This window comes from Suncus etruscus, chromosome 16 (genome assembly GCF_024139225.1).
Source record: "Suncus etruscus isolate mSunEtr1 chromosome 16, mSunEtr1.pri.cur, whole genome shotgun sequence".
Classification (NCBI taxonomy): domain Eukaryota; kingdom Metazoa; phylum Chordata; class Mammalia; order Eulipotyphla; family Soricidae; genus Suncus; species Suncus etruscus.
Window position 1 is genome coordinate 3,914,540 of NC_064863.1, and position 25,193 is coordinate 3,939,732.

At 41.7% G+C, this 25,193-nt stretch overlaps 2 protein-coding genes across 2 annotated transcripts in view; both read left to right on the forward strand.

The window, feature by feature from the left end:
- The first annotated feature begins 2,095 nt into the window (after window positions 1–2,095).
- Window positions 2,096–6,557, forward strand: ZNF770 (zinc finger protein 770). Its single transcript, XM_049790035.1, has 2 exons — window positions 2,096–2,227; window positions 4,403–6,557. Exon 2 carries the CDS (start codon window positions 4,409–4,411, stop codon window positions 6,527–6,529), a length of 2,121 nt encoding a protein of 706 aa, XP_049645992.1. The 5' UTR covers window positions 2,096–2,227; window positions 4,403–4,408; the 3' UTR covers window positions 6,530–6,557.
- Window positions 6,558–16,936: 10,379 nt separating this feature from the next.
- The window catches only part of AQR (aquarius intron-binding spliceosomal factor), a 95,310-nt gene continuing 87,053 nt past the window's right edge, over window positions 16,937–25,193 (forward strand). Inside the window, exons 1-3 of the mRNA XM_049789783.1 lie at window positions 16,937–17,013; window positions 22,858–22,914; window positions 24,062–24,102. Coding sequence (XP_049645740.1) covers window positions 16,939–17,013; window positions 22,858–22,914; window positions 24,062–24,102 — 173 coding nt within the window. The 5' untranslated portion in view covers window positions 16,937–16,938. The remainder of the gene's footprint in view (window positions 17,014–22,857; window positions 22,915–24,061; window positions 24,103–25,193) is intronic.

A 25,193-nucleotide genomic window follows, 5' to 3' on the forward strand; every position in this document is an offset into this window, starting at 1 on the left:
ACTCCTGACCCTGGGTCTGGGTCGCAGCGTTCTTCTCAAAGCTTTGGGCGGGAACCTGACCACGTGACCCGTCCTAGCCACGCCCACGCCTCGCCCCCCCCCCCCCGCCCGCTTAGCTTCTGCCACTTGCCCTGCTCACTTCCGCTCCGCCTCGCCCCGCCTCGCCCTCCGCCACTCGCCCCGCCCTCCACCATTAGCCCCGCCCATCCTCGCTCTCCGCCAATCACCCCGCCCATCACCCTCACTACTCCCGCCCAGTTTGGCCACGCCCCCGCCACTTGCCCCCACCCACCTCGTCCCGCCCAGTTCCGCTCTCCGCCAATCACCTCGGCCATCTCGTTCACTCGCCCCGCCTATATCAGCCACTCCCACACAAGCCCCGCCCCATGCTCTGCGTAGAGACGAGAGAACTAACTGCGGGCGGGCGGGCGCGTCTCGTCTCGCGGGAGCCTGTTTCCGGCCGGGCCCGCCTCGTGCCGCGCCTGCGCGTTGTGCGCGTGCTCGGCCGGCCGGCTTCTGCGGACGCGCCTGCGCAGTCTTCGCCCTGCGGCTTCTCTCCGGGACCTGAGCTGCCGCCGCCGCCGCGTCCTGTATCCGGCGGCCCCGGGCGCGCCTGGAGGAGCCTGCCCGGAGCCCAGGAGTGCGCAGGTTCGAATCCCGGTCCCGGCCGGAGCCGTGGCCCCCTCGGCGCTCGCGGGGCGCAGGGCAGGGGGCGCCGGGGAGCGGAGAGCAAACACCAGCAGGTCCTCGGCCTGCAGGGAACGTTGAGATCTGGCCCCTCCCTCAGTTTTTGACTTTTTTGCAACCTTGCAGCACAATGTTGCCCTTGTAGGGATCATTGGCTGCTGGACTGCTGGGCTTTAATTCATTCTATCTAAGATTTAAAAATGTAAAAGAAAGTGTTTCAGTTCAGCAGGGAAGCCACTATGGGGCTGGGTGCTTGTCTTCTCTGACTTGTCTTTCTTTTGACTCTAAGATTCAGACATGGAAGGACCTGAGAGATGGTAGTGTGTCTGCCTTGCCAGAGGCCCATGGGGGGGGTCTAGCCCTGGCATTTCATCTGGTGTCATCACCCCAACCAGCCTGCACACCTGCAGTGATTTCTGAGCAAAGAGCAACCCAAAGGAACCTCCCCCCCCCCCAATAAATAGAATAAAACAAAGCAAAAAGCAATGAAGAGCAAAAGAAGAACTCAGTGGGAGGAGGGTTTGGAGCTGATCAAATGAATGTGGGGCCTGTATGAGTCCAGGAGGCCGCAGTCTTGCAGCTTGGGTGGAACCCCTGAGCTGTCACTTAGAAATAGCACATGAGGTCACCCCACTTGCCTCCTGTGACTCTTGCAAGATGGGACTCTGAGCTTCTCCCGCCTCCTGCGATAGCACTTGACAGTAGCCTTCAATTTCAGTTCTAGTGACAGGGGGTCACCCATGGACTCTGGCCCTGGAACTGGAGGTGTCAGTTCCTGTTCTTGGCAGAGAAAATCTTGTGCCCTGCTAGTAATTTTCTATTTTTTTTTTTCATGTGTACCCATAAATGTTAGCCAGCAAAGGAATCTGATTGCAAGATCCAGTCATAGCAGCCAGCACAGCCAAGCAAAAGACTTGACCAAGTTGCCCTTGGCAGCTACTCTGCCCCACACCAGATATGTGCAGTGCGGGGAGGCATTTGCAGTCAGTCTCACCCCTTCCCTCTTGCTACCCAAGTTCACACTAAACTGCATATTTTTAAAGAGATATTTTATTTTTTTTAAACTTTATTGATGATCGATTAGTGTTTGGGCCACACCATTGGTGCTCAGGGTTTACTCCTGGCTCTGCACTCAGAAATCACCCCTGGCACGCTGGGGGACTTTATAGGATGCCAGGAATCAAACCTGGTCTCTCCTGGGTCGGTCAGCCTACTGCTGCGCTATCTCTCTGGCTCCTAGATTGCAGTTCTGACACAAGTATTTGACACTAAGTCTCCTGCACCAACACAGTATAGTAGGGATTGGGGAGTTTAGAGGAGTATTATATGTAGGGAGTTGCTTTTTTTTTTTTCCATTTTGATTGAAAACGCTGCGCTCCTCTCTCTTTCCTCTTCTGGCCCACAGAGCCCAAGTTCAGAGCCTTCTCTGCAGTGAGATGACTGAATTCTCTCCTCCTGAACCTCACTCGCCTAGAATGGTTCCATTTGATGGGCCACCAAGGAAGCAGTTCTGCTTTTGCCTTTTGCAGGCCGTGTTGAAGTAAGTGAATAAAACTTGCTTATTACCTTTAGTTTGTCTTTTTTGTCATAACTGACCACCAATTGAATTGCACATTAGGAAGTAGTATTCAGATTCTTGGCAATTCACTGAAATCACGACTTAAATTTTAACTCTCATTATGGATATTTGAAGATTTGGAAGTCCATAACCTTTAGTTTTCCTCTCTCTCTCTCTCTCTCTCCCTTCCTTCCTTCCTTCCTTCCTTCCTTCCTTCCTTCCTTCCTTCCTTCCTTCCTTCCTTCCTTTTCTTCCTTCTTTCCTTCCTTCCTTCTTTCTTTCCTTCTTTCTTTCTCCTTCCTCCTTCCCTCCCTCCCTCCCTCCTTCCTTTCTTCCTTTCTTTCCTTCTTTCTTTCACTCCTTCCTTCCCTCCCTCCCTCCCTCCTTCCTTTCTTCCTTTCTTTCCTTCTTTCTTTCACTCCTTCCTTCCCTCCCTCCCTCCCTCCTTCCTTCCCTCCTTCCCTCCCTCCCTCCTTCCTTCCCTCCTTCCCTCCTTTCTTTCTTTCTTTCTTTCTTTCTTTCTTTCTTTCTTTCTTTCTTTCTTTCTTTCTTTCTTTCTTTCTTTCTTTCTTTCTTTCTTTCTCTCCTTCCTTCCTCCCTCCTTCCCTCCCTCCCTCCTTCCTTCCTTTCTTTCATTCCTTCTTTCTTTCACTCCTTCCTTCCCTCCCTCCCTCCCTCCTTCCTTCCTTCCTTCCTTCCTTCCTTCCTTCCTTCCTTCCTTCCCTGTATTTTAATTTTTTGTTTATTTGTTTTTTGAGCCACACGTGGTGACTTTCAGGGGTTACTCCTGGCTATTTGCTCAGAAATTGCTCCTGGCTGGGGGGCCATAGGAGGTGCCAGGGATTGAACCTAGGCCCGTCCAGGGTCAGTGCATGTAAGGCAAATACCCTACTGCTATCATTACGGCCCCCACCTTTAGTTTTCCTAATTTAGTTTTTTCAGATATGTATTAATAACATCAGATTGTTTTGTGGATCTGGGCTATTGAGTGTTCTTTTTAAGTGAGTATAGTGGCTTGCAGTTTGATGATTTCATTTTTGCATAGGTGTCTGTAGCATATTCCATTTGGCATCTAAGGAGATTTTTGTAAGAAATAACCTAGAATTTTATGGTTTTCATAGTAATGATGTCTCATCCAATGAACCTGGTCTTAATGATTACTTGACTAACTTGAGTAGAGTGATTTATAGATTTCTCTTATTATGTGAAGGAGTGGGGTATGCAGGAAGTGATTTTACAAAGTTGTGATTTTTTTTTTACTCCATACAAAAGCTTCACAAAACAGTATTTATTTTTACAATATGTTATCCAGTTGGATATTTTCTACTCCATTAAACAAATGACTGATTGTGATCTACTAAGTTGATATCACAATCTGTTAGTAAATCATGGCATAGAGTTTGAAAGACACTGTGATAAGGCAACTGTTTGAAAACACTGGGACCAGAGAGAAAGCTCAAAGTACCAAAAGGCTGAGTGATTGCTTTGCATGCAGAAGATAAAGGTTTGATTCTCAGGACTACATGGTTTCCTGACTCATGCCAGAGTGATCCCTGAGCACTCTTAAGTGTGGCCCAAAACCAAAATTAAATAAAGCCAATTTAGGTTCAATCTCCCCTTCCTCCAGGCACTACCAGAAGAAATTCCTGAGTACAGACCAGGACTAAAACCTGAGCATTACCAGGTGTGGCCAAAAAATCAAACCCCCCCCAAAATATCCCAAAAATTTTTCAAAAGTCCCCTTTAAATATATCATCTAAATTAATTGGATATCATCTAAATTAGTTAGAAATAAATTGGGTTTTTAAGCATTTCCTTTAAAAGTGAAGCATGTTTCTATATATTCTAAAATTTTTGGACATAAAGTGTTTATCTAAAATGATTATTAACTTACTACTCTGGCGCTTAGGCTCTTAGAGACATGCCCAACAATGCTTCAGGGTTAGGTTTTGTTGGGGATCAAACTGATGTATATGTTAAGCGTGTGCTTCAACCCTTTGAGTTAATTACTTTGCCCCTTAAGTTTTAAGCAGAAGAGATATAGCTTTTTCTCTATCCTTAATCTCTTTTGTCAAAATATACTTTAAATTGTACTTGTTTCCATGTTAAATATATAATTTTTAAATTAGCACATTTTTTTTTTTTTTAGATTTTTAGGCATCTATGAAGTTTGAAAATACTATGGAGAACTCACTGAAGAAGAATAAGATGGCTGAAAACAATTTAAAAATACTAAAGGTCCAACAGTATGTAGCCAGCAACCTACCTAAAAATAGGCCACATATTTGCAATATTTGCCTCAAGCACTTTGAGACACCATCAAAACTAGCAAGACATTATCTTATTCATACAGGTCAAAAACCATTTGAATGTGAAATGTGTCATAAAGCCTTTCGGCAGTTTGTTCACCTGGAGAGACATCAGTTAACTCATAATCTGCCATTTAAATGTAGCACCTGTCAACGCTACTTTAAAAATCTGAAGACATTCATCAAACACCAGCAACTGCACAACGAAACCAACCAGAATGACGTTAGACAGATCAGAAGATTGTTGGAGGACAAACAAGAGAAACCAGCGTATGGGATGTATCGTACTTCGACCACAGAGAAGAAACGGGCACGGCAGCCAAAATCTAAGTCTGATCCCACGTACAACTCTGCAAAGAAAGAAAAGAATATTCATGCTTGTGCCAACTGTGGCAAGACATTCCCATCTCAGTCAAAACTGGACAGGCATGCACTCATTCACACTGGTCAAAGGCCTTTTAAATGTGTTCTGTGTGGAAAATCTTTCCGGCAATCGACTCATTTAAAAATACACCAACTCACGCACTCAGAGGAGAGACCTTTTCGATGTTGTTTTTGTCAAAAAGGATTTAAGATTCAAAGCAAACTTCTGAAGCATCAACAAATTTATACTAGAAATATGACTACTTCTCAGTCTCTTGAATTAAAAGGGAAGAGTGCAGAATCATGCCCCTCGCCCAATAAATTAAATGCAAAGCAAGATGGTTTTGGAAATGGCGATGTTGGTGAATCTGATAATAGTCAGCTTGGTATTCATTCTATTTATGTTGTCCCTTTTCAGTGTCCAGTGTGTGAAGAATGTTTTGAATCACAACAGATTTTCAATGGACACAAGTGTTTTCTTGCCAAAAGTGGCAAAATTCCAAGTAGACACAAAAGGAACTCTAAAGCCATTGTTAAAAAAATCTTGGCCAAGCTTAAGCATGCTGGGGGTAAGAAATTAGATAGCTTTCGATCTGATAAAAAGGTGTTTAAAGATAGGTTTTTGAAAAATTATGATCTTGTTTCTGGTGAGCAGAGCCCTGAACAAACCCAGAGACTCTTTATTGGTTCTCTTTTCAATCATGGAACATATAAGACAGATGACAATAAAAAGAAGAAAGCATTGACTTTACCATTATCTTGGCAAAAGCAATTCCAGAGCCAAAATACAGGGAAAAACTTGAAAGGTATCCTTACAGCAGAAAAGATGTTGCCTTTGGATAACCCAGTGAATGATAAAGATTTGTCTCTCTTTGACCCAGCAGGCGAGGAATTAGATAACTACGAAGTACTTTCGTGTGGCCTTTCAGTTACAAACGAAGACATGCATACTGGGCATAAGCTATGTCCCTGTGACAAATGTGAAAAAGTATTTCCTTCCATATCCAAACTACAAAGACATTATTTAACTCACACTGGCCAGAGGCCTTTCAGTTGTAATGTTTGTGGGAAGTCTTTTAGACAGTCAGCCCATTTGAAAAGACATGAGTTCACTCACATTGAAAAGATGCCTTCTAGAAGATCTCTTTGCCAAGTAGAATTTGAAAATTTGGGCAAACATTTTATCCATCCGCGTGATGGTGCTAACTGTAAGGCTTCTTCTCCCCGACGTCCAAGTCTTCGTTTTAAGAAACACAAGGTCTCAGAGTCAGCTCAGGTGCCAGAAGGCAAAGTTAAGACAGAGGCAGAGGATTTCGTTCTTGTTACCCACCGTAGTATCAAACCACTCCGTATCTCGAAGGAGCATCTCAGTGCAGAGCCGAGCCCACAGGGTCAAGGCTGTCGTTCTTCGGAGTCCCTGGAGAGGAGCGAGGGCCTTCTTTATCACTGCAGTGTTTGTGCGAAGAGTTTTAGATCTCCATCGAAACTGGAAAGACATTATCTAATTCATGCCGGCCAGAAGCCCTTCGAATGCTCCGTTTGCGGCAAAACATTCAGACAGGCGCCTCACTGGAAAAGACATCAACTTACTCACTTTAAGGAACGACTATAAGATAAAATGGTCGTCTCCAGTTCTGTTAGGTCACATTTTTGGTTTCTCTGATGATATGTTCTTAAAGTTTGTATCTCTTTATATATGTATATCTACATATAGGCATTAGATTGATTATTTTAGGCAGTTGCTTGTCCAGCGTAGTAGAGTAAGATTCATAGAACTAAATATTTTAGGAGCAGCCAAGTTAATATTTTGAGAGAAGAATGTGATTTGATGACAAAGTAAGGATTTTATGTTTAAAATACTTTGGCTATATTCAAAGTGTTACTTATCAATAATGTGGTGCAAATCATTTTCCACATTTATCTTATAATGGTACTACTCCTTGAGATCTTGATTTCAAGACTGAGAGGTAAAATTGTGGATTTTTTTTTTTTTTTTTTTTTTTTTGGTTTTTGGGCCACACCCGGTAACGCTCAGGGGTTACTCCTGGCTATGCGCTCAGAAGTCGCTCCTGGCTTGGGGGGCCATATGGGACGCCGGGGGATCGAACCGCGGTCCGTCTCCTAGGCTAGCGCAGGTAAGGCAGGCACCTTACCTCCAGCGCCACCGCCCGGCCCAAATTGTGGATTTTTGCTATAGCAAATAACCCCACAGTATTTTATTATATTCCACACAAAAGCATAGTCTAGGCTACCTGTAACTAAAATTGTACTGGAATTTTTTTCTTGTACAGTTTAAAGTATATAACAGCAAAAGCAAAATTGAATGAGAAGACAGGCATTCTAGTATTTTCACTGTCCTTCCCAAGTTATTCTCAAGACTCATGGTTTTACCTCCTTTGCCACAGAAACTAGAATTGTTTTTCAGCTCACCTGTACTCTCACAGAAGAATTTAAAAGGGAGGATGCACCTCTATACATTTACCATGTTTACTTGCAAGATAATGTTAAAGTGCCATATGTTTTGGGATGTGTATACGATATTATCTTTTGAAAGGAATTACTGTATTTTTGCTCTATAAGATACACCTGACCATAGACGCACATAGTTTTTAGATGTTTCCTCCCCTGCACTTAGACTTCAGCTCCAGGAGGCATTTGCTCCTAAGATGCACTTTGGGGGAGTGGGGGATGTGTGTCTTAGGGAACGAAAAATACAGTAATTAATTTGCTTATTAATGATTCACAGCAGTTGCAGTCAACTTCAGACTGAGCTGTAAGCCCTGAATAACCACAAAGAGTTTTGCATTTGTTATAGTAAAATGTTGTTACAATGCCTCTTTGATGTAATAGTTTTTTGTTTTGTTTTGTTTTAGTTTACTTGTTAAATTTGACCAAATGGTAATGACTAAGTTTAGTTTTCGTTTTGGTTCCTATTATGATTTGTACAAAACAAATGCTAAAGAAAATTAACTGGACACTTAGTAAATTACTTTAATATGGTAATTTTATAAAATGCTTAGAATTTTATATATTTTATCAAAAATAATACTGGAGGCTATTTCATTTCTGAAAGACTTATAGACAAAGTTTCCTTTATATTTACCTATCTTCCCCCCAATAAATAGCAATAGCATATTCTAGAAACAAAGTGTTATCTTTGTAAAATGAAAGAACAACAGGTGAGTATTTATCCTAGCATGCTAAAATGCAGCGACAAACCCTCAGTTGAGAATTAATGGCTATATAAACCGTTATTAATTATGCCACTGGCAAAGAACTACCTTTGGAGGAAGTAGGAGTGAGTGAGAAAGATTGGTCTTCTTATTTTACAAGTAAATTTTGAAAAAAATAAAAACTGTAATTTAAGGAGATGAACCCTATTACCATATAAATACCCAAAATGTGCAAATGTGTAGGAGAATGAGATGTTTTATAAATACCATTTTCTTTGTTTTTTTTTGTTTTGTTTTGTTTTTTGGTTTTTTGGGTAACACCCGGCAGTGCTCAGGGGTCACTCCTGGCAGGCGCAAGAGACCATATGGGATGCCGGGATTCGAACCACCGTCCTTCTGCATGAAAGGCAAAGGCCTTACCTCCATGCTATCTCTCCGGCCCCATAAATAACATTTTCTAAGTTCTCTTGTGATTAATTCTTAAGAGCAAGTGTCTTCAAATACAGTCCCTAGGCCACATATTGTATTTGTTCCTGTTTTGTTTTTATTCACTTCAAAATGAGATACATGCAGTGTGCCTAGGAATTTGTTCATAGTTTTTGTTTTTACTATATTCCGGCCCTCCAACGGTCTGAGGGAGAGTGAACTGGCCCCCTTTTTAAAAAGTTTGAGGACCACTGAGCTAGATGGTTTATAGAATTTGCTTCACTCAACTGTTCAAGAATACATCCATTGTATGGAAACAAGAAATTATCAGTTTATGTTTTCCATGGCTAAGTATTCAAGGGCTTTTTCCTTTTGAAATGCTTAAATTTATATATTTGAAAATCTTCCTAAAATTTCTATGTGATTTTATTTGAAATCAGTGTCCCTTTCCCAACCTGAATAGAGGAAATCCTAATGGTGGTGTTCTTACATGCTTATTAGACTGTATTTGCTTAAAAGGTATTACTATACCTTTTTTTTTCCTTTTCTTTTCTTTTTTCTTGGACCATACCCTTTTAAACTGTTTCACATTGAAAGTTGGAATACTGTAAAAATTTTGTTAAAGATGTATGGTAGTGCTAATTCAAGTACCTATAAGCAGACTTCCTTACCTTTACTGTCTTTGAAAACTTTTTAGGGAAAGTTTCATAGGAATGAAAATAAGCTAGATATTCATGATAAGAAGATTAAACATTTGATGTTAAATAATGATTTTGCTGCATGATTTAAAAAAACAGTATTGTTGAGTCAGTGACTGATTTCCTAGAAAAGAAAGAAACCTCATAAATTTGTTTCAAGAGAATTAAAAGAATTTCTTTGGGTATTTCTGGGCTGTAGCATGGTTATTTACTGAAGCAGCTCAATTGGCTGAGTTACTGGGAATATTCCTTGTTTCGTTCTATGATATGGCCTACAGTTTTCACATAAAATGTATGTTTTTGAAGGAAAGTAAATGAAGGTTACAGTTCTTGAAAATGTTAAATTTCAAAATAAAGCTTGATGTTAAAGAGTTTGGGCTTTAGAAAAAATTTTTTAAGAAAAGCAGTATTAGGGCCCGGAGAGATAGCACAGTGGCGTTTGCCTTGCAAGCAGCTGATCCAGGACCAAAGGTGGTTGGTTCGAATCCCAGTGTCCCATATGGTCCCCCGTGCCTGCCAGGAGCTATTTCTGAGCAGACAGCCAGGAGTGACCCCTGAGCGCCTTCGGGTGTGCCCCCTCCCCCCAAAAAAAAACAAAGAAAAGAAAAGCAGTATTGGAACAATATATTCAGAGTGAAGCACCATCCTGGGCCCACATCAATCCACCCTGAATTGAACTTCCTTATATGAGCGTTCAGTCTTTATTCCCTTGTTTGTATCATGTCTCTGAGAATTGCTTATCGCCTACAAAAAACATTATTAACTTTGTTGCCTATCATATGTTATGTTACTCACCCATTTGACCTTCTCTTTGGCCTTTCTCTCCAGATAAATGCTAAATAATTAGTTAGGTGCCCAGGAATGTGATTCAATAGCAGACCATCTATCTGCAGGATAGTCAGAAGTTTTTGAGTTTGATCCTGGGCACCATTCTACACATTATCCCTAGCTCTACAGGTGTAATCCTCTACATCAATGAACTATGCAAGCCCTGGTGCATGCTAACAAGTCTGCAAACATTGCATCTGAGTAATTAGTGTCCAGTGCACCATCACAATAACAAAGGGGAAAAAAATAAAGAGCTAATTTATCCAATGCTTATTCTTGTTTTTCTTCTTGCCATCATCTTTTATTAAGGATTCTTACATTTTTCAAAGAATAAATTGAAATGAATAGAAGTTTGTTGTGTTTTATGACTATGGGAGAAAAGGTATTTAAAATCTGCAAGAAAACAAACTGAAGTTACGTGGGTCCCTTACAGAAACATTTTGTTAGAAATATTTATGGGGCCAGAGTAATAGCACAGCGAGTAGGGTGTTTGCCTTGCATGCGGTACACCCGGATTTGATCCCTATCATCTCATGATCTCTGAGCCTGCCAAGAGTGATTTCTAAGCACAGAGCCAGAGTAACCCCTGGGCGCTGCCGGGTGTGGCCTATAAACCAAATAATAATTGTATGAAATATTTTCTGATGCAGAATAGCTGCTTATTAAGAGCTTTGGGAAAGAGGGAACATTACAATCTTGAGTTTCCTTTTTTTTCTTGTCAGATAGGTTTCAGAATTCTAGGGATACTGGAATTTAAGAAAAATTGAACTGGTAATAAAAGCATTCATTCTTGGAATGAATTTTCCTTTCGATTTGTTGAGATCAAAACCAACCCAACAGGAATTCTCAAAGCTTCTCTGCTTTTCACCCAAAAATAATCAGTAAAGAAACCTTTACTGACTTAAATGACTTGAGTATGCTCTGTCTTTCATTACATGGCTATTTCTTGTTCACTTTGATGTTTCATCTACAATAAGGACTACATGCTTCCTTCAAAGGAATAGGGTGAGACAGGGAGTGAATGAGAAGTGGTTAAAAAAAAAAAAAAAAACAACGAGGGGCCAGAGAGATAGCTTGGAGGCAGGCCGTTTGCCTTTCATACAGAAGGACGGTGGTTTGAATCCCGGCATCCCATATGGTGCCCCAAGCCTGCTAGGAGCGATATCTGAGTATAGAGCCAGGAGTAACCCCTGAGCATTCCAGGGTGTGACCCCCCTCCGCAAAAAAAAAAAAAAAAAAAAAAAAAGCAAAAAAATAACTTGTTTAGATTTCTACTACAAACTTTTGTCTTTTACCTGCCAGATTTTTTCTCAAACTCTTGAACCAACCACTGCAAAACCAAGGCACATTAAGCGTCCTTTCTTAGGTGTGAGATTGCCAGAAGTTGATATGAAAACTGGTCAAATATTAAGTTGTGCGTATATGTAGGAGGAAGATGTTTACCATACCTTAAGATACTGTTTAGAACAAAATCATAGTTTACACTTTTTGTTGCTGTTCTTTTACGTTTTGGTAAGGGTTGTTGAAAATTGGTGTTTTTTTTTTTCTTTATGGTAAGGGTTGTTGAAAATTTATCATGAATCTGTGAATATTTTCTCCATTCCTAATTCTACATCCATTTTCTTGGTCCTGGTAAGTTCCTTACTACATCTTGGAAATACCCATTTTATGGTCAAATTAGAACATCTTTCCCTCAGAATGAATGTCACATAGACTGGGTGGGACCAGGCTAAGTAGCTCCAACCGATGGTCATGAACAGACTTAACCATATCAGAATATTCTCATCTGTCCATTTTGGCTGCTGAGGGATAGATAAGTTAGGTCTTAGCTGACCAATATTTAGTATTACCTTGGCTTGAGTAATTGGTTCAACTTTATTGACCACTCTTGCCTTTTGAGGGTTTTTTCCCCTCAATAATCTTGTTCCTTTATGTAAATTTTAGAAATCATGCACAATAAAAGAAAAACTATTGAAAGATATAATTTTAGGATTTCTGAAGCCATCATACAGAATTTGACTAAGAGATAAGAGGGATGGTAAATACTATCTTGTATATTACATAAATATATTCTAAAGTGATGCTTCCTTACGTTTATAACATTTAAAAGCTAGAAGACATTGACAATCCCCTCTTGCCTTAAAATTCATAAGAATGACATTAAATATGTAAATTAGCAAATTGCTTATCACTGCCTTGATCTCCTGTACCTACCTCAAACTATAAAAATGGAATCATGTTTCCTTTGAAAACCCACTTTGGACTCAGTCTAGCATATGAAACTCCCTCTAGGGCAGATCTTAAAGATCAGGAGTAAGTGGTTTTCATGTGTGAAATCCTAGATTTAATCCCTGCATAGCCCAAGTGACCCTCGAGTATATCTGAGTGTGGCCTTGGTGACCCCAAACACCACAAGGTCTGACTACCTTATCAGGCCTTCAGAGGCAAGTATATCACCACAAGTGACATCCAACTCTTCCTACTATCATTGGAGAGACCACTGTGAGAATAAGAATATTTTCTATCCAGTCTTCTATGTTGTACTTTATGGTCTCATTATACTTTAGGATCCAGAATGATTCCTTGACCTGGAATGCCTGTCTTGAAAGCAGATGGCGACATTTCAAATTCTCAAAGCCATTGAATGCCTCTGGCAAGATCTTGGCAGTGCTGCTACCTGCTATCCCTGGCATTGCAAGCAGTTTCAATATACACTCAGCCAGTCAATTATAAACTGTACAAAGGAGTGAGGCCATTTGATAAGAACCCCAACTAAAAGATACACAAGCACCACAGCCAGAAAATGGGAGCCCTGACAAATGTGATCAACCAGTGAGCACTGAAACCAGGGTGCACCACAACTAAAGTGCAAGCCCACTAGTAAGCAGGACGCAAGCAGCACAGCTAAAAATACAACCATGCCAACACCACTGTTGGGTGTGCAAGCAATACATCTTGAAGTGTGATTTTTGTGGGCATCATAACTGAAATGTGCAAGTACCATGGCCAAGCACATTTTAAATCAAACTCTCATCATAGCAACATCAACAACAAAGGAAAGAGAGAAGGGGAAAAATTTTTAAATACGTTCATTTAAGATTTTTTTCCACTTCCTTTTTCAATTTTCCCTAGGTCTTCCATGCTTTTACTACTAACACAGGTTTGGGTATTTTTACTTTATCTCAGAATTTTTTGTTTGTTTTTGGGCCACACCCGGCGGTGCTCAGGGGTTACTCCTGGCTCTGTGCTCAGAAATCTCTCCTGGCAGGCATGAGGGACCATATGGGATGCCGGGATTCGGACCACTGTCCGTCCTGGATAGGCTGCATGCAAGGCAAACGCCCTACCGCTGTGCTATCTCTCTGGCCCCTCTCTCTCAGATTTTGAGTAGCTTACCATCTGGTATCCCCAACTTTGTAGTCCCGAGGCCATCTTATTGCCATTCCTGAGAGAGGCATCTTCCAAAAGTACATTTCCAGTCAGTGGGAGTCCTGGCAGACTTCAATAAGAAATAAAAATTTCCTTTCCCTAGCTTTCAAGACTCTTTTAAAATATGGCTTATGAAAGCTTATTAAAATTCAAGTTCAGTTAACTTCAATTAAATTCACTTTTTTATCCAGATGCCTTTCAAATGATTAATAGAATCATTACCAATATGCTCTTGATATTTCTCCAGAGTAATATAACAGAAGTTCTGCCTGTTTTGAAGATCAAGTTTTGAAATTTGGTCCTATTATAATTTCCCATACCTTTTTGTTAAGGCATTTAACAAAGCTTCCTCCAAGTAAGTGTTATGCTGACCTGAAATGAATGCTGCTCCGTGTTGGTGCCATAGAATTAGATTTAGGGCTCCGGTTCATTCAAGGCTTGAATTTCAAGCTTTCAGCTGCTATCTTACAGAACCCTTGTAAGTCAGTTAAAACAAGCTATCCTATTCAGGGAGACAGCAGGTATATCATGAGTTGGCACAAATCCAGTGGAATAGTGTCAATTCAAATTCACTATGTCTTGTTCTGGCCCAGGAAGTCCTGACTTCATTTAATTCCCTAGCACATTCAGAGAAAAAGGACCTCACTCTGGAGGCTAGATAGTGGGGAGTTGGAAAGATAGTGCCTAGGTAACTTTGCTCAAGTTTACTGTGTGAATCTAATATTACTGTTTGTTTGTGTGTTTGGGACCACACCCATTGTGCTTAGGGCTTACTCCTGAATCTGTGCTCAAAGATCACTACAGGCAGGGTTCAGGGGAACATATAGGAAACAGGGATCAAATCCAAGTCAGTTGCATGCAAACACGCTGTACTATATCTGGCTCCTCACTGTTCAAACAAGTGAAAGCAAAATATACAAATGGAGGTACATAAAACTGAGAAGTTTTTTCACCTTAAAGGAAACAATGACAAGACTATCTTTGAAATGGGAGAAACTATTCACCCAATACCCATCAGATAAGGGGTTAATGTCCAACATCTACACAAGGTACTGCTAAAACTCAGCAAGAAAATAACATCTTAACCAATCCAAAAATGGGGAGAAGAAATGAGCAGACATTTTATTAAAAAAGAAATACAGATAGCCAAAAGGCACATGAAAAACTAGTCCATATCACTAATTATTGGGGAGATGCAAATCAAAACAACAATGAGGTATCATTTCACACACATCATACAGAATAAGAACAACCAGTGCTGACACAGATGTAGGGGAAAAAGGGACTCTTTTTCATTGCTGGTGGGAATGAGGACTGGTCCCAGCCTTTTTGGAAAACAATATGGAGATTCCTCCAAAAACTAGAAATTGAGCTTCCAGAATGATCTGGAAATATCACAACTATGCAGCTGCTAGGAAAAAAATGAAGTCATGCAATTTGCTTATGCAAAGGCGGATATGGAAGGTATTTTGCTGAGTGAAATGAGTTCAGAGGAAGAGGGATAGACATAGAATCATCACATTCATTTGTGGGATATAAGAAAAATAAAAAAATAGTTGCGGTAATGATATCCAGAGACAATATCCAATGGAGGGTCAAGAGGACCAGTCCATTGTAGAAAGTTTGCTACAAATAGTGGAGCAGTACAGTTAGGGCAAAGATGGGACCGCGAAGATGATGATAATTGGAATTGGCCACTTGGAACACTAACTGGGTGGTGAATGGAGATAGAGTGATATGTCTAAAAAGGAAGATCGGCTAAAATTAAAGTGATGGTAAAAATGAACTGAAACTCTCATCAGCCATGATAGCATGAACATCAAATGGTACAACTAAATAAAATTGGAAGTTTCTTTAAAAGATAAACATATACCTATTACAAAATTAAGGCATTTTAATCCTGTGTATTTATTTAATAAAGAAGAAATATGCATGTTTCCTGCCTGACTTATACATGAATGTTCATAGTATCTTTTTTTTTTTTTTTTTTTTTTGGTTTTTGGGTCACACCCGGCGGTGCTCAGGGGTTACTCCCGGCTATCTGCTCAGAATTAGCTCCTGGCAGGCACGGGGGACCATATGGGACACCGGGATTTGAACCAACCACCTTTGGTCCTGGATCGGCTGCTTGCAAGGCAAATGCTGCTGTGCTATCTCTCCAGGCCCCATAGTATCTTTTATTGCAATACTCAAACAAATGAAATGATCCACATACATGGTTGTCCACAAATAGAGGAATATATGGGTGTATCAGAGAAATAAACACTAAGAAATAAAGTGGAATAAATTACTGTTTTGAATTAGTGGTAAACATAGTCTCAAAATTATTGAGTGGGAAATAAAGAATAAGAGGTGCTTAGTGTAATTACCACATTTATATATAATCCTATTACTGTATAATCCTATATAAACACTACAGTTTATTTACCTGTCCTATTTCATGAAAAGTAGGTTAATAATTGCCTGCATATGGGGGTGGCTGCTTGCAAAAGTAACTGGAGAAAACTTTTAGGTAAGCGGTGGTCATAAGGCTCTTTACCATGACTTTGGTGTTGGTTTCTCATGCAAATATACCTAAACAAAAAATGATCAAAGTGTATGCTTTAAACACATATAGTTCATTGCCAACTTACACTGTTCTGTGCTTGAATCAACAATATATTATGATATAATAATATTTCTCAGCAATATATCAATAATGTATAATAATCATTTTATTAATATATACATTTGGGGCTGGAGAGATAGCATGGGGGTAAGGTGTTTGCCTTGCATGCAGGATGATGACCATAATTAATTTATAAATGCTATACAATCTACATTTATATATAACTGATATAATTCATATCCTATATAAATGTAGACTCTACGATGAATATTACATAGTAATTATGTCAATAAATCAATAGTATGCAATATTTGCTGATATGATGGTCAAATCAATAATATATCATTGTATATTTATCATTATTATATCTTATCATTATAAAGCAAACGGATAGAAACACTAGAACTTTTCCCTGATGCCAGCACGGGAAACCCTCACCCTACGCGAGAGGCAGAGTTTCTGACCTCTTGCCACTTGCCCCAACACTGCCAGTCAATGAAGCTACAACCACCATTTCTCTGCATCCGCCCAACCCAGTTTCTGCCACTAGGCCCCGTCCGCCTTCCAGCGCCAAGCGGCGGGTGTGTTCTCGCCGGCGGCCACCAGGGGGCGCGGGCGGGGGAGGGCGCGCGCGAGGGCGGGCCTCTCTAGCCCGGCACCGCGCGCCCTCACTTCCGGTCTCGTTCGACCGCACTTCCGGCCTCGTTCGGCCCCACTTCCGCGGGGGCCTCCAGGGGCGGCCGCGCGCGCTCTTCCTCGTCGGGGCGCCTCCTCCGAGCCGGCCGCGGAGCTTGAAGAGGAAGCTCCCTCCCCGGTGCTCGGAGAGAGAAAGAGCGAGCGGCCGAGCGAGAGCGCGGCCATGGCGACGCCCGCCCCGCCCAAGAAGATCGTGGCCCCGACCGTGGCGCAGATCAACGCCGAGTTCGTCACGCAGGTGAGTGCGCACCTCACACGCATGCGCGCTGGGACCTTCTGCACATGCGCGCTGGGACCTCTGTTCCCTTAGTTCAGGCGCACCTGGCCGTTGTGCTGGGAAGGCCTAGGGCAGGGACCCAAAGAAAGTCAACTTCAGGGGCACATGTAGAACCCGCACACACGCCAGAGGACACACACACACACACACACACACACACACACACACACACACGTCAGCTGTCAAAAGGGAATCATCAGTTTGATGCTCTTTGTTTTCTTGTTTTGTAGACCTCTCAGCAGTTTACTGTCTGATCAGATAAGCATTTGGACATGCTTTGGGGTACACACATACCCACAGACACTCCAAAGGTCACACACACGTCAGATGTCAACTGTCAAAAGGGAATCGTCAGTTTGATGTCGTCTGATGTCTTGTTTTGCATTTCTCTCAATAGTTTACTGTCTGGTCAGATACGCATTCGACATGCATTTGGGTACACACACACACACACACACACACACACACACACACAGAGTTATAGTACCAAAGCATCACCAAAGTGTTCAAGATACCCCATCACTCTTTTTTTTTTTCCCATCACTCTTTTAAGGTCACTTCTAGTCTATGTCTTCCTCCTCCCTGTCAGCCCCCCACCCAGCAATGTTTCACTGATGGATTGTGCTGTACTGAAAAGCCAGCTGTTAGCGATCAATTTGACGTTGTTTTCTTGTTTTGTAAAACTCTCAACAGTTTACTGTCTGATCAGACATACATTTGTATATGCATTTGAGTACACAAACACACACACACAAATAAAGTTACAGCACCACTGAAGTGTTCAAAATACTCCATCACTCTTTTAAAGTCACTTCTAGTCTCCGTCCCCCTCCTCCCTGTCACAAACCTCCACCCCACCAACGCCCCACTTCCTGACTGTGCTGTATTCAAATGCCCAACGTTAATGGCCAACTTGATGCTTGCTGTCTGTTTTCTTGTTTTGTAGAACGCTCAACTCTTTAGTATCTGAGCAGACATGCATTTGGACATGCATTTGGGTATATACACACACATATTCCCCACACACTCCAAAGTGTACATGTACACACAAGGGGACACTTACCCACCCCAAAAGGGTCACGCACATGCACACACCCCCACAGAGCCTCTGCGCAACCTTGGCTGTAGTCTGGACTCGCTCAGTGATGGATTGAGTTGGAGAAGGAACCCCCATCCCTGTCTACCCAAGACTGGCAAGAACATTGCCTGGCAGAAGTGATGCTGAGCGCAGTGTTAAGGGATAATCCGTTTTCTCTGGTCTGAGCCGCACATTTAGTTTCGAACAGTTTTGGGGAACAGTCTAAGACCCCTGCTCCAAATAGACTTATCCTCTAAACCCAGGTTTCTTGAGTTTCTGAGAGCATTCGGATAGAGCCTGTGTACTCTTGTAATTGGTAGACTCGGAACAAGGGAACAAGCCCATAACCGCTGCAGTTGCCTAGTCTTCACTATTTCTTTGGGTACATAGCGTGGGAGGTCTGGGAGTTTAATGTCGAAAGTGATTTTCTTGTCTCAGCCTATTTGGGGTCCCCTTTGAGTCTTCCCTTTAGTTGGGCACCACAGTTTAGCTTTCTAAATATCTTCTAAGTCTGCCTGCATCACTTAAGCCAGCTTGCTGCCATGCTAGCAGTTGGACCTAAACGTCTTATCATGTGTTCTGGTCTTTGCTCTGGATCTCTAGCCCATCCTTCTTCCTGCTGTCAGAACTATTTAACACACATGCGCGTCGCGTCTGATCAGTTGGTCGTTCTACAAAACAAGAAAACAGACAGCGTGGAGTTGATCATTAAAGTTGGGTATTTGAGTACAGCACAGTCAAGCAGTGAGGCATTGGAGGTGGGGAGGTTTGTGACCGGGAGAGGAGGATGTAGACTAGAAGCGACTTTAAAAGAGTGATGGAGTATCTTGGACACTTTGGTGGTGAAGCGGTGCTGTAACTTTGTACATCACTTCCATAAGCTTGACCACTTTGAAACCAGACTTCCTGAACTACAGTAACCACAGAAGTTCCTTTTGCCTCTCAGATAATGACCCAACTCGTTCAGAGCATTGTTTGATTTGTCTTGTGTTTGAGTTGTATTCTGTCTTTCCTTTCCTTTTCTAACTCTCCATCCCTGCCAAGTTTGCTCTGATGTCCAAGCTTGCTTCACCCCTTAAACCTTCTTGAAGCCCTTTGTATGGTTAATTGATTGTCATCCACCTACGTTACTTTGGACACACCATTCTTGACAACTTACACTAGGTTATATCACCCTTTCCCCTTTCTTTCTGGTGGTAAACATTATTTATTGGTTTTCTCTTCACACCGTTCTTATATTTTAGAGGAAGAGTCAGGACATGAAATGGTGCTGTGGTAGTGACTGGGATAGGATTTTTTTTTAAAAAGTAGTCAAAACAGTCCACTCTGAGATGACTTCTGAGTCAAGTCCTGGTGTGAAATGAAAAAGGCACCAGTTTGGGGGATGGACAGAAAAACAGCTCTGGAATTAAGAAATGCAAATATCTATAGCATGAAGGTAAAAGAAAGTGAGGGTAGCTGGAATTGAACTAGTAGACACAGGAATGTTCCATATGAAGACTGAGGCTATGTAGCAAATTATAGTTTTGGAGGTTGAAGAAGAAATTTAAATTTGTTTTGTTGGTGTTGTTTTGGGTGGTGGAGAGTCTACACCTGGGATGCTCCACGATTACTTCTGGCTCTACACCCAGGAATCTCCTTAGGACCTTATACTGAGGCTCAAACTCTAGTTGGTGTTCTTTTTTTCTGTTGTTATTTTTTGTTTTTGTTTTTGGGTCACACCCAGTGGGGCTCAGGGCTTACTCCTGGCTCTGCACTCAGAAGTCGCTCCTGCCGGGCTTGGGGGACCATATGGGATGCTGAGAATTGAACCTAGGACCCTCTTGGGTTGGCCACATACAAAACAAATACCCTACCGCTGTGATATCTATCTGGCCCTTCTAGTTGCCATTCTGAGACGGGATGGTTGGCTATGTGCAAGACAGACACCTTATTTGATATACTGTCTCTCCGGTCCTACATTTGGTTTTAAATACAGGAGATTGGGGAAGGAGTGTGGCACGTGTTGAAAGATGGGGCTATTGGTGCTCTTGCCTTGTATGTGGCCAACTGGGTTCAATTCCTGTGTAGTCCCCTGAGCCCTGCCAGGAATGACCCTTGAGTGCAGAGCCAGGAGTAAACATTGAGTGCCGATGGGGGATGGCCCAAAAGTCTAAAACAAACAAGCAAGTAGAAAACAGCAACAACAACAACAACAACAACAGTAGATTGTAATTGCAATCCAGTGAGTTTGTAGGATTTGGATAGATTTGGGTGGAATTTGTGAATCCAATGTATAGTAATTGGGGAAGGGGAGAGAAGGTGTACTAATAAGGTACCATTTAGTCATCGTAAGAAAGAAAGGTGGCCTTTATATTCGTAAATGGAGGAGGCATACATTCTGAGCCAGGAAGTAGTAGAATGATGATCATTGTGGATAGGTGGAGGAAGAGAAAATAAAGATCTTTTTTTTTGGTTTTTGGGCCACACCCGGCGGTGCTCAGGGGTTACTCCTGGCTCTCTGCTCAGAAATAGCTCCTGGCAGGCATGGGGGGCCATATGGGACACCGGGATTCGAACCAATCACCTTTAGTCCTGTATCGGCTGCTTGCAAGGCAAACACCGCTGTGCTATCTCTCTGGGCCCGAAAATAAAGATCTTAGCACGAACAGCTGAGTGAATAATCCAGACACTTACTGGTTTGGGGAAGCTTAGTAATGATAGAGTTGAGTGGAGAATATCTGGAGTCTTGGTCGTGTTAAAGGTGAGATGCTTAGTTGACTTTCCCTTGGAAATGCGAAAAAGGCAATTGAATGTGAATCTTTTTCCTCTCCTCTTTATTATTATTGTAAGGATCAAAAGGCCGCACACTTGATGCAATGTTTTCTGGGCTTGCTGTGCTTTTGCACAGCTGCGGTTTGCTTCACTTGTGGCACCTGGGCCTCACAGTAGCTGTGCTTTCTAGTTGACGGCATGGAGGCAGTGCTGAATGCCCTGGCACCCGTTGCTTGAAGAGTATTGAAATGATGTATAAGTGAACTATGGCTAAGCATGTTAGACCATTAAGATGGAGTTGGCCGGGCAGTGGGGAGGGAGAATGAAGATTTTCAGTATTATGGTTTTTTGGGGGGCTGGTTCGCTCCTGGCAGACTCAGAGGGTCATATGGGATGCCGGGAATCGAATGGGAGTTCATCCTGGGCTGACCACATGCAAGGCAAACACCCTATCACTATGCTATCGTTCTAGTCCCTTATAACTTCTTTCTTTTTTTTTTTTTTCGGGCCACACCCGTTAGATGCTCAGGGGTTACTCCTGGCTACGCGCTCAGAAATTGCCCCTGGCTTGGGGGGACCATATGGGACACCGGGGGATCGAACCGTGGTCCTTTCCTTGGCTAGCGCTTGTAAGGCAGACACCTTACCTCTAGCGCCACCTCGCCGGCCCCAACTTATTTCTTTTTTTTTTTTGGTTTTTGGGCCACACCCTGTGACGCTCAGGGGTTACTTCTGGCTATGCGCTCAGAAGTTGCTCCTGGCTTCTTGGGGGACCCTATGGGATGCCGGGGGATCGAACCGCGGTCCGTCCTAGGCTAGCGCAGGCAAGGCAGGCACCTTACCTCCAGCGCCACCGCCCGGCCCCCCCAACTTATTTCTTTAGAAAAAAATATTAGTCCATTCTGCATACCAGCTTGGAATGTGTAATTCCTTTATTTCATGTGATCATTTACTCTGGACATGCGCACATTCCCTCTTGAGCATGCTTTCTTTTCCCCCCGTTTTAATAAACTTTATTTACTCCACTAAAGAAAGAAAATTTGTATCGACATTTTTTCTTTATATCGTGCAATCTCTCCAACCACTTGGAGAGATCGCATATATATGTTTAAAAATTATGGCACCAGAGCAGTAAGTAGTACAGCAGATCGGGCACTTGCCTTGCATACAGCCAACCGTGGTTTGATCTCTGGCATTCTGTATGTTATCTGTATGGTATCCCAGGAGCTTTGGCAGGAGTGATTCCCGAGTAGAGAATCAGGAGTAACCCCTTACTGTCACAAGGTGTGCCCCCAACCCCCACACAAAAATAAATGAATGAATGAATAATATGTATATGCACAGCTTACAGGTAAAAGTCTATTTTCTCTTTATTTGTTACACTGCTGATAGACACTTGGTTTTCAGTGTCTGGATGTGCACTAATTTATTAATAAACAATAACTTTCTTTTAAAAAAAAAGTCAAAAGATACCAAAGACATTCAGTTAGTTTTCAACTCTCAACTAATAATAATTTTGGCAGCTCAATATTTCTAAATTTCTGAGTTTCTTCATCTGTATAATGGAGATAAGTGACCACAGACAATTATTTTTTAGCTATTATGGGGCAGGGGTTATGCTGGCTGTGCTCTGGTTAGAACAGAGACTCTCACACTTGAACCACATTCCTTGTTTTCTCACCAGATTTACGAACTGTGTCCTGTTGAGTCTGTCTGCAGGCTTAGTTTGGGGAGCATGGTTCACTTCCTTACATTTCAATGGCAGGATTCAGTATCGGGCATTAACTAGGCTGTATATGATTTGGGACCAAGGGTGCCAACTGGCATGTCTGCATATCCACACAGACCTTATAGAAAATAGAAGTGCTTCATCCCTAAGTGCCTATAATGCCTTTAATAAAGATTGTCATAAATGATCTCTCTTCTAGCTTTATAGTGCCATGAACATGACTTACTCTTTATATTCTTTGCAGTTGGCATGTAAATACTGGGCTCCTCATATCAAGAAAAAATCACCGTTTGATATAAAGGTAGGTGTTTTTGGTTTGTAAACTTTTTGAATGAGAATGCTCTTTCTGTCTCTTATAAACAGTTGATTCAGTGGCTTATATATATATATATATTTGTTTTGTTTTGTTTTGTTTTGGAGTCACATCCAGCAGCGCTCAGGGACTGACTACTCCTGGCTCTACGCTTAGAAATCGCTCCCAGCAGGCTCAGGGGACCATACGGGATGTTCGGATTCGAACCACTGTCCTTCTGCAAACGCCTTACTGCTCTGCTATCTCTCCGGCCCCAAGTAGCTTATATTTTTTAATGTTACAGTTATAGTCTATCAAGCCAGTAAATGCTCATATTAACATGAAAAATATAAAGTTTCACATAGGAAATAAAGACCACCACTTAGACAATCTCTGTCATCGTGTGTTTGTAGAATTTCTGATCTAAAGATTTTTAGATTGTCTTAAATTCATCATTATTGCTGCTGGAGAGATAGTACTGCAGGTAGGGGCACCTGCCAGGCATACAGTCAACTTGGATTTGATCTCCAGCATTCTGTAATCCCCGGAGTACTTCCAGGAGTAGTGCCTGAGTGCAGAGCCAGCTGTAACTCCTGAGTATCGGCAGATGTTACCCCCAAACCAAAAACACAGACAAATGCCCCAAATTATCATAATTTTAAATGGCTATATATAAAAGAATCTCTGTGAATATAGACATTTTCATATCATTTTTGACTCTTTGGGATAGATCCTTGACGGTTTTTTGTTTGTTTGGTTAGGTACTGACAACCTGAGATAAAATTATTTCTTTAATAATGGTAAAGAAGGTGAGAAGGTGAGTTGTTCAGTGTAGAGATTTATATGTCTAAGGATCTGTAGTATCGTATCGTATCATATCGTATAGTATAGTATATAGTAAAGTAAAGAGTGCTCAGGGCCCTGGATTTGATTTCTGGCACCTCATGGCCTCGAACCACTAGATGTAGTCTGTTGGCCCCCAGCATTGCTGGGAAGGCCCAGAAAAAAAGGCATTATCTCTTACATATTATCTTAATAACAGTAATGTTTGCTAATTTTTCTAAACCTATTTTATGTAATCTTAATGATTCAAATTTGTTAATTTAGGGTCTGAGAAAAGTTTAGATACTAAACATGTATTTTCTTTTCATAACAGGTCATTGAAGAAATATATGAGAAGGAGATTGTCAAATCAAGGTAAGAATGAGTTTAATTCTCAGACATGGGAATTACGTGAAACCAAATTGGATTCTACGTGAACTTCTGAGTGTGATCATAACTGTGGACTTTTTGTTGTTATTTAAGTCTTCAGGAGAATTTTCACTAGAAGGAACTTTTAAAATCTTACAGCTGAAGAGAAATATATTACCTTCTAGGTTTTTGTCTCAGATTAGTGTTTCTAAATTTCACACTTTTTTTTTTTTTTTTAAACTTTAGAGTTGTGGTGCAGAAGGCTTCCCATTAGAGGCTGTGGGACATTCCCTGCAGTTCTTATCCTGGCTGTAAGGGTTCATGGTCAGTGTTGTAGCTTCACAGTGCAGTGCTACTTGTTCCCAGCAGTACTCGGTGCCACTGAAGCTACCCTGGCAGCATTTGGGAATTCTGCAGTGTGGTGGTGTTTTTTTATGTGTTGGGTTGGGGCTCGTTGACCAGAAGAAATGTACAGCCACGGAACAAAGTAGAGTGGCCATGTTCTTCTCTGGGACACGCCAACCTGTATATGAAATAGGCTCTTCTGAGACACAAATTGGAATCTGCTGCCACTCTCTCTGCCTCAGTTTCTTGGGATTGGGTGACTGGAAGACCCCTCTCCTTCTACTGGAACTTCTCTTTTCCTCAGGGTGTACTGATCTGGGTGTGAAAATGCTCTTCTAGGTCACACAGAGGATCCTGCTGCTGTTCTGTCTGTCTGCCTTAGTTTTTTTGGGCCAACTTTTCATTCTTCTTTAGAGTTCTTAGGGCATGTTGTCTAGTTACCTGTAATTGGATTTTCAGTTTAATTTATACCTTCAGTTAAGTTATTTACTCTCTGTCTTAGTCTACTGGCAGAATAATAAAGCTCCAGATTTAATGAGTACCATCAAATCAAGATTGCTAAAAGCAAAACATGTTTTGCTTTTATCTATGTCTAATGAGACACTTCACTTTGCTCTTTATTAAAATTTGAAAAGCCTGATCTTTTTTCTTTTTGTACATGAAGAAATTGAATCTATATTAAAATCATCTTTTCTATCATATTTCATGTCAAGGAGGTTAAACAACTTTAATGAAAACAAATTTGGCAGAAG